Source organism: Colletes latitarsis, chromosome 6 (genome assembly GCF_051014445.1).
Source record: "Colletes latitarsis isolate SP2378_abdomen chromosome 6, iyColLati1, whole genome shotgun sequence".
In the NCBI taxonomy this organism is placed as follows: domain Eukaryota; kingdom Metazoa; phylum Arthropoda; class Insecta; order Hymenoptera; family Colletidae; genus Colletes; species Colletes latitarsis.
Genome location: NC_135139.1, coordinates 6,562,021 through 6,572,402, shown reverse-complemented (window position 1 = coordinate 6,572,402; position 10,382 = coordinate 6,562,021). Strand labels below are relative to the sequence as shown.

Genomic DNA, 10,382 nt, shown 5'->3' with positions numbered 1-10,382 from the left:
TGACTTTAGAATCTTATTGATGGATGGCGATATAATGTACAAATTAAATATAATTCAAACTTTTGTCGATTTATAGTAGCAGATAACAAGACTCTTGAATTTGTTAACATTATTCACTTCGATGATTACATGCAAATTATTTACAACTTTAACTAGTCAAAGAATCGCAAATAATTCGTACTTCTCAACTCATATGCATTTACACACTAGCTGTTTGCCTATCACACTAATTCAGTGAGTTTCTCAACTGACCGCCATCCGTGAGAAGAGGGCGCTAAAATCACCTCTCAATTTATAAGTCAGTATGGCAGTCAGATTGGGCCACAAAAGTCCGTAATGTGTAACGTTTACTCATATGCCTCGTCTGTGATATAAGAAAAGAAAGAATTTTCTACGTTTGCTAACTTTACCGATTTCAGTTGTTCAATTGAAATTGGCCATAGTTCCCAATGTCAAGGAAGAGGTAACACAAAATCCACTGGTTTTTTACATCGGTACTTCAATTCGGGTAACACCAGTTGAATTCTATAAGATCATAGTCTATCCATACCATACTTCATACAATTGCTTCGTGATATTTAACATTTAAAATGTAAACTGATGGATTAAATTATTACTTATTAAACATGTTTCATTGCATTTCGAAAATAAATTCCGATAATTGTAATCTAGACACGAGTGGTGCAAAATCGAAAATGTACTAGCATCAAGAGCTCCACAATATTTCAATTTTATAGTAGGTTAACACCCAATAATTAAAATTATATGAAATACGAATCTAATAATTTTGAGAATGAATCTGCATGAACCAATTTATTATATTTATTATAATTTGTCTTTAAAATGATTTGCAGAGTTTATAATTAAATGTAATATGAATTTTTTTTAATTATAAATATAGAATGAAAACTTCAACAAAGAAATGTTTATTAAAATTTTATTTCCGACATTTGTTGTTACTATGGAACAAAGTTCTAACATAGAAAAGTACAAAATACAGTACTTTTATGAATACAGATATATGTAGAATAATAAAAAATGCTTGTGTGTAGATACATTTATATCTATCTACATCTTTGTAGTAATCATACTAGTGTATTAATACTATTTTGTTATTTACAATACAGATACCACGTAGCCTAACAATACATATTAAAATGCATGATCAGAACTATGATGGTGAGAGCCATGTATAGCTTACAAAAAAGCTAAAAGAACTTCTAACTACGGACAAATGTAATATTGTAGCCATATTAATTAATTAAAATGCATTCCGAAAAATGCATACATTTTTTCTTGATCATATAATCGTAGCAATTTTTCATACTTGAAAAACATCAAATTCATTACAAACTTATACTTCGCCTAAGAAGCAGGAAGATAATTCAATAGATTTATAAACACTTTTAATTTCTTTTACCATTAACGTATTATAAGATTAAATTTTCTAAAATTGTTATAAAAAAATAACAATTCCTAAATAATCTGACTGTAAAGAAATTAATAAAATATATTTATTTCTATAATAGTATTATATTTACTAATATTCTACTAAGTGGAACTGAATATCTAATTGAATTATGCTTTTGAAATTGAAATAGTTTGATATTCAGAACACAGAAAATGATTTGTTCCTTTATGTTCCTTGAAATGTTTATATACTAAAGAAAAATCTTTTTCTTATAATTCATAATATTTAAAATATACATTTTCATGTTAGATAAGCCATCGTAAATTAAACTTTAACTGCATTATTTAGTATATACAGGTACGCATTGCGTAGAGTAAATATATACGCACTGTACCCATGAACAAGCGCATATTTTAATGCGCTAGAACGCATGAAATTTCAGGTTACGACAGTGCTGACGCTCTGCCCCAAGCATGAATTAAATTCAACGTTTTGTTAAGTTTCGAACACCATTTTAATCTATCTTCCTTCGTATCTGCTGACAAAAGATGCCTACAAATGATTTATATTTGAAGAATTATTAATTTTGAAATCTTATATGTATAAAATGGAACAAGCTATAATTACCTAATTGTTGTCGTATTTCCGTTTCTAATCATGACCAAACTATCGGTGTCTCCAGGTTCTGCGGTTCTTGTCGTTTCAAGCAAAAAAGTATTAGGACGCGCACATATGTCCCGAGAGACTAATCCTACATTTGTTGTAGACACATCTATAAACGCAAAAATAGTAAAACATAGTCCGTTAAACCGCGACAAACAACGTAACAAATGAAAATTATTATATATAATCACTTTGTAAATCTAGACTTCCAATAGGAGTTTTTTTCCGTTCGTCGTCAGGATATTTCCAATAGGATAGTGTAGAACCTTTAAGTAAACACCATCTACGATGCCAAGCACCGAATCCAGATACATCTTCAAACATTGTTAGGAATCCTCTGTACTCGACTGACACTGAAAGTTCGCATGACACATGCATTTGTAATCGGCCCTCTAATGGAGATTGCGACGGTACCTGTATATTACCAATTAGAAATTACAATTAGAAATGTCTTCTGTTTAGGGATGTGCGAGAACCTGAAAATATCGGGTTCAGGTCAGGTTCCTGAATGGTCGAGATTTCCAAAGGAATGGAATTTTCCGAAAGAATCGAGAACCCGACTACCGAAACCATAAATCTATTCATTGAAATGAATATTAATAGTTAGTGGGTTCTTAGAATTTTTGGAAATCCCAACTCTTTCGGGAACCTCAATATTTTTGGGAATCCTGACAAATAAGAGAATCTCGAAATTTTCGAATACCCAACCCGACATTTCAGGTTCTCGAACATCCCTATTTCTGTTAAAATCCATACGTTTAAGAAATTTATTGCACTTACCTTATTTAATGTAAATTGTTGCCGATGTACTTCTTTTAAACTAAAAATAACATAACCAGACAATTGGAAAGCGGGAGATCTTACAGCAGATGGACCTGCCGGGCTTTGTACACTTGGCATTATTAATCGACTATCCTGTTTTAAAAATTTCTTTGGAGTTTTATTTACCATCTGGAAAGTATTTAAATATTCGATAAAAACGTTTATAACTGTACGACAAAGGAAACCTTAACAGTTTTTTATATACATATAAACACATGTACTTACTTTTTTATTACAATTATTGTTACCATTACCACATCCATTAACATTATTTATGTGATACTTAATCTCGTGTGGCAAGATTTCAGCTTGTGTTTGTAGTGAATATATTTCAATAGTAATTTTAAAATCACTATACAAGTCATTCAATTTAAGTGTCGATGGAAATCGAAGACACGAGTCGCCGGGTTCTGCTACAACCACTGGCGTAGCAACTATTTCCTCCAAATGTCGCATCAAGCAAACAAAATGAAGACATGTGTCTATAATACATTTACCAAATTAAAGAAGTTGAAATATTCTAATGTTCTGTATTGCAGTTCTCATTTATATAAATTTCCATATACAGTGAATAATGGATAGTGAGAAGCCTTATATCTATACATGTAATTTTGTACATACATATATGCATATATGTATACCTATATTAAGCTTTCACTTATAAAATACCATAAGGTAACTAATTGGCAATTGTAAATTTTGCTATCGTTTCAATGAGGAGGTTATTAGTAACTTAAATATTAGTTTATCTCCAGAGATACACACAGGACAAGTTGTTCCTGTCTACGGCGATATAATGAGATTCCACTATATTTTAAAATTTAACTTATTGATACTTACTTGTACCAATATTACGCAAATACTCTCGTCTAAGAGGTAAAGTAATAGCAGAGACTGTTAAAGATCCGCTCTCTTGCACTTCCGGTGATCCAGGAGTAACAGGTCTTAACGTACCTTCTATTTTTAATCGTTGAACTTCATTTAACGCAGCTTGTCGCCTATGAGCTGTATTGCAGAATTCATGTTGTTTCAATACTGTACAGAGCATCCCATTTTAATCATTCCACGCCGTTATCTCAAAATCCAGTGAGTTATTTTAAATCTTTCGGATCAAACTTTTGGTTTATTTTGAAAAATTCCATATGGAACTACTTCAAAAATATGCTGACCAAAACACGGAACAAAGTTTAGTTAAAAACATTGTTTAAAACTCACCAAATTCGAAGATACCTGGCATTGAAAAATTAAAATACGACACCCTGTATATTTAATGAGTACTCTTTTATAAAGATATATGAAAATTACTGGCAACAAGTAGTAGTCTTTCTCCTTCAACTTGTTCCCTTGAATCATTGAACTCCACAGTTGAAGTACATAAATTCAGTGCTTGACTAGCTTGACCGATAATTGTTTGTTGCTTGCACACTTCGTCTAACAACCGCTTCAATTTTTCTTGTACCAATGTAGCTTCATTCCTAGCATCGATTTGCGTCACGTCAGGTACAGTATCCGAAGGCTCTTGCGTTCTCGATATTATACGTACGGGAGTTTTTGGTGTCTGAAAGTAATTTCTACGATAACAATAAGTTTTAAACATAAACATGTATTGTATTGGTTGCATTGTTCACTAAACTTACTTGAGACTGCTGTCGTCTATAAAAGCTGACACTGTGCATTAATGGAACATAACTATCACCGTCTATGATGTAAGTTTCACCCATACTAGGAGACGGCGGAGAAACTTTTTTTACAGGAGAACGATACGATGATCTTCAAATAAGAAAATGCTTTTACTCTAATTGTAACATTTATATTTTCGTTACTATCATCTTTGTATCTTACCCTTGGCTATATTTAAAGCTCGTTGATGCAGTTGATGGACTTTTACCACCTTTGTTTAACTTGGGTGGTGTAGGGCCTTCTATATTACCGTTTCCTTGTGCTTCTTGCAGCGCGAGACATTCATCTAAATATTCGTCCATTTCATCCAATACTGAAATATCGGAAGTTGTACTATCTGGATCTGGATCAATTGACCTCTGCAATTATATTATCAAAGTATTACAAGTTAACAAATTGAAAATTTACATATATTTAATACCACTCAATTAAATATTGTTTTGAAATATATGAATACACCTTTTTTGTTAAAAATGCTTGTTCATTCACTGCGCGTAAAATACTTCTGCCAAGACTAGTGTTTACTCCGCATTCTTCTTCCTCACTATCGATCTCAGTTCCATCATCCTGTAAAAGAATCAGTTAACACAATTATAACAATTACATAAAACTTAATATTATTTTGTGGAGTTTATATTTCATAGCATTATCTTACTTGTACATAGTATTCAGCTTCTGTTGCTGTCTCGGTATCAGTTTTCTCATCTAGAGTAGCAGTTTCTCCTTCTGTACTCTCGACCGTATACTCTGTATCTGTTTCTGACTCGGTTGTAGTTTCAATTTCAGACAAATTGGGATAAAGATGTCCAGGCTTAGGCGGAGCAACTCGAATGCGTTTTATATCAGGTACTTTCTGTATCAATTGAGTTTTCGGTGGACTAACTACCACTTTGAAATATAAAAAATTAGATATCTTGTATTTACATAAAGAAATATAAAGTACAAAATGTATACCTTGTCTTTTAGCTGATGGGTTCTTACTTTGACTCGAAATGATTTTAACGCTGGAAACATGCGGTTGTGGAAGAGGTGGTGGAGGTGGTGGAACACTATAATCCTATTATAAAAGTAATGTACATGATTTATACTCCTTAAAGTTGCTTGATCATTTAGAATAAATAAATTCATAGGTACTCATGATCCCCACAAACATATTACGTATATTTCGGATGTTTTTAACTTTTAGAATTAGGTAGCCACCTAAAAATCAAATCGCGAATAGAACTTATTAAGACCAACATACTTAAATGTTATTTTTAACAGTCCGCCAACGGTGTCAGTTCATTTCTGTCCTTAATTGAGATGTAAACACATTATCGTTCATCCACACCTACTTTCACTTAATGTTTACAACACCTCTACTATTCTAGAGAAACGGTTATTAATTGCACAATAATAAATTACGATGCACTTCAGTTGTCGTTAGACTACTGAGCTTAGCGCATCAATTATCTTGAAATGCAGAGTACCAGTGGTACATTATCAAGTTCATTGTATTTTCACAATTTCATATTATCCGGAAAAATCATAACTAGTCAGAACATTCAACTGACAAATATAAGTTGTATTTTTGAAGAGTTAGTAGTAAATGAAAATAATCCTGATGTTGAAAATATATCATAAAAACGTGCAATATCATATTGGAGTGATGTTGAACCCGAACTTTAAAATCTCGAAAGCAACGTACTTGCGCTGCCGTGTTTTCAGTACATATGTAAATTACATACAGTTAAACTTTCAGAAAATTTTTGCATAAATTGTGCAGAAGGATAAATAACAAAGTTTTATTTTTATAACACTTTTGCGAACATATCGTCATTTTATTATAAATATTTAATTAATTAATACTATAACATTTGTACAAAATATCTTTAATTTTGCAATTAATATATACTTCCCAAATATTTAAAATTGATTTTTAATTCGATAAAATCTTCTACACTTTATTTCGTAATGTCTGATTATACAAATTTAACTTGAGTCAAACGTGACTCAGCACTGCCTTCCGACTCATCATCCGACCGCTCGCTTCCCGATTGTTAAGGACCAAAATATAACGTTTGAAAACATTTTGAATATATTCCTTGCGAGGACCATGAGTTTCTACGACTTGATTTATATTCATTATAACCAAAAAAATACACATTTGTGTGCAAGGTAAGAAATAAAGCTTTACTTACTGGAGCAGGTGTTGGTTTTACCGGACAAACTGGAGAATTTTTAGGGGAGTTCGACTTTCCTTCACTACTTTCACTTGTTCTAATACAAGAACCAGCAGCAACTTGTGCTCTTTCTTTATTTCTATTGAAACGCGATCGCAACATATCCAACTCACGCTGTCTTTCTAAATGAGTATTACGTAAAATATTGTTTTCTAATTCTTGCGTACTTAAACCATGTTCAAACTTTTCCCGTTGAGCATTAACAGCATTATTAGGAATGTCAGGCTTGGCTTTTCCTGGAACAGAATCATTGAATACATGATCACATTAAGTTTTTATCATTAACTACAATGACGTAAGTTTCTTTCACAATTAATTTATATTATTAAAAATACCTCCATTGTTTATATTGCCCGATGTAGAACTAGCCTTGTCTTTCTCTTGTAATTTTTTTGGTGGTATAGACATAGTAAGTGGTGCCTTCGGTAATAAGGGTGCTTCTCCTTTATTCTTCTCAAAAAGTGCCATTCTCTCAGAAAGAGACATCTGAGCAGGATCTTTTGCCTTCGTTTCTGCATGTTTAGATTCAAACAACGAAGCTTTACTCAGCACTGAACCTGGACTAGACTGCGCTGGACTTTTAGGAGAACCATTATAGCCAAATCTTGGTGCCAAACGGGAATTGCTTGTGCTAGGTGTCGCGTTTCTCGATGTTTTTTCTGGAGTACTAGAGTTCTTAGTCGGAGTTTTAACACTTTTTGTACAGTCTTTAACTGTTTTGCCATGTCTTTCTTCGCGTGTTACAGTGTCTTCTGGGGCGCGTTGAAGTTGTTTAGACGATGGACTCGTAGAACCCGCATCTTTTCCCTGAGAACAAGCCTTATAGTCATATACAAGGCGACTATTGCTTTTTGTACGACTAAAGCCTTGAGCCTCCTGTAAATGTTATTTTCGTCCAACAAACCCAATTACTTGTAATATATACCCTTGATCATATTGATTACAATGAACACATGTATGATTATACAAAGTTCAGAAACCACATAATATATTAGAATTATTTTAATATTTTCACATTACTACACAGAAAAACTTTTAAAAGCTTTAGTCATATACGAGTAAATGAAATTTATATGTCAATAAAAATACTTACCAATGTTTCCAATACATTCTTATCCCATTTTAGTTGTTTTGTAAAACATGACTCATCTTTCCTGGGACTAATGCCTTTGCTATTCCTATTTCCTTTGCTATATCCACTTGTGCTTGGCTGTGGTTCCGATGCACTTTTAACTTGCTCATTTAATTTAGCTTTTATCTTCTCTGCCTTACTATCCACTTGTTTGACCTGAAAGAATATCCTCATTAACCAGTTTTCTAAAACACAATAATATTTAAAAATATTCGTAATTAATTTACCAGAGTTGGATGCGATAGATCATCTTCCCAATTATTAATTGTTGAAGCAAGAGCTGCTAGTCTATCCAGTCTAGCTCCTTTCTTAGATGGTTTCTGTTCTGTGGTCTCTTCTTCTGCATTAAATCTTTCCTCTGTTCTATGAATAGGTGAACTTAACTCATGACTACTGTCATCTATAAAAAAAATTATTTACATCTTTTTACTTCACATTAAAAATATTTAGCATTTAGTCACCTTGGACTTCAATTTCCTAAAATGTTAGTTATAAAACTTGTATTTATAATAAAACTATTTTACTTGTTATGGTGATTTCTACAAATATATGGATCATTCACACTATCAAATTTTTTTTAAATTTTCTAGGTCAAAAATTGACTGGAATACGTTATATTTGATTAGTAAAAAATGTAACTACATGTTAATAAAATAACATTAATTAAATCAATAAAAGAGGAAATTACATCAGAGCAAATTCTTATAGCCAAATAATGTTTACTGTTTGCATAAGACTTGGAAAGGCATGCACATGTATCAAAGTAAAGCAGTGTAAGAAACCAGTTTGAACCAATCTGTGTAGGTGTACTATGGAATATAGCTTACCAGAATATAGTTTGCCAAGCCTTTGTAACTTTGACCTCACATTGTAAAGCCCAATCTCTCCATTCTCTTTATTTAATTGTTCATCATTTTCACTTGTAGTACTTTTAGACATAGACTTTCTAGGAGGTTTCATTGGAGATGTGCTTTCTGCTGATACTTTGGCAGGAGACTTTGTTGGAGTTTTACTCTTAGTAACTTTAAATTTGAAAATAGATATAACTTTAATGACATACTCAATTTCATTGATACAGCATACACATATATTATTTATTTACAAATATTTAGTTTTGTTAAAAATGCAACAAACACAATTGTTATTTGTTAGAAGAGAAAATAATACTAATGATACCTGTAGCCTGTGCCAAAATAGCATTTGCATCCTTTAAAGGACTACGCCTCTTTTTAACATCATGTCCAGCATTTGTTAATTGAGTGTCCAATTTTTCTCTCCTTGCTCTAGCACGCTCTAACATCCGCTATTTATTTAAATAATTTTATTATTACTATGATACAAAAAATTCCATTACTCTAAATTTGGTAAAATTATAAAAAAAAAATATTTACGAAATATTTCTTGCTTTAAAATATACTAACAAACGAAATGTGCATACTGTTGTGTTTCATAAAAATTAAATACTCCAAATTTAAATATTGATAACATATGTAAAAAAGGTAGAATTCTTACTATAATTTATATTAACAAAATCATCGATAGGTCAAAGAATACCGATAGTAATTTTTTAGAAATTTGACCAGTGTCCACCGTTGCATTTACGCATTCTAATTGTACAGAAGGGCCTTACCTGAGTGAAAGGGTCCATTGTGCAGGTAAACGGTAATATCCTAATCCAAACCGACGCTCTAAACGGTTCTTAAACTATCGACGGTCACGTACGCTAAATTTTACGTAGTTTATCTACGAATATCAACGCCGACAAATTGTCGAAAAAATTAGAACGCACTTTTACATTGCACGCAAAGGGAGTTGTTTTCGACCGTTGAATTTAAACGCAAGCGCCATAGTAATCAAACGCATGCGAATGACTAAAAGTGACAGATCTTATTTTTGAATCCTTTTCAGTTAATAACTAATGGTTTACAAGCACTATGAACTCATACGCGACGCCTAATACTTGCCGTTTAAATGGTGATACTTTCACGCGACAAAAATAACGCAAAACACCGGAAAATTTTCGCGTGATTCAAACATCGTAGAAAGAAAGCGTCGCATAAAGACCAACCGAAGTTCTTCGTGGGATTGGAGCAACTGGTGCTGAGCTAAAACGTCATTACGCCCATCGTCGTAGGGGGGCAGCGTACGTTTGCATAGGATCATTTGAAATGAAAACATTTCATTGGCCAACGGCATGGTAAAATGTTCCAGTGGATGTATCATGTTCCATTCAGATTCAGATAAAATATTTTGAACAATGAACGCGTAACGAATGTGAATGAAACGATGTTTTAACTGCAATATTCGAATTTATGCGATATAATCCTGAAAATTTGTATGATCGCCTAGTTAAATTGAGAAATGGTACGTCACCTTCACGAACACTAAAAGCATGCAAAAATTAACATTATTTCTACCGCGGTTTTATGCATACATATTTCGACCAAAAGGT

General features: G+C 32.4%; 1 protein-coding gene across 2 annotated transcripts; it reads right to left on the bottom strand.

Annotated features, from left to right (window-relative positions):
- Positions 1 to 328: 328 nt before the first annotated feature.
- LOC143342309 (anillin-like) lies at positions 329 to 10,006 on the bottom strand. 2 transcript variants are annotated; one of them, XM_076766031.1, is made up of 19 exons: positions 9,561 to 10,006; positions 9,107 to 9,233; positions 8,758 to 8,952; positions 8,158 to 8,330; positions 7,892 to 8,086; positions 7,134 to 7,674; positions 6,757 to 7,034; positions 5,531 to 5,633; positions 5,232 to 5,464; positions 5,036 to 5,143; positions 4,739 to 4,935; positions 4,534 to 4,666; positions 4,202 to 4,454; positions 3,737 to 3,901; positions 3,122 to 3,378; positions 2,855 to 3,025; positions 2,266 to 2,488; positions 2,039 to 2,183; positions 329 to 1,963 (listed from the first exon to the last, which is right to left on the bottom strand). In XM_076766031.1, the coding sequence occupies exons 1-19, from the start codon at positions 9,576 to 9,578 to the stop codon at positions 1,855 to 1,857; spliced, it is 3,624 nt and encodes a 1,207-aa protein (XP_076622146.1). In that variant the 5' UTR covers positions 9,579 to 10,006; the 3' UTR covers positions 329 to 1,854. The 2 variants fall into 2 exon arrangements, with proteins under 2 accessions (XP_076622146.1, XP_076622147.1); XM_076766032.1 differs by having other exon boundaries at positions 7,134 to 7,605.
- Between the last annotated feature and the right edge of the window lie 376 nt (positions 10,007 to 10,382).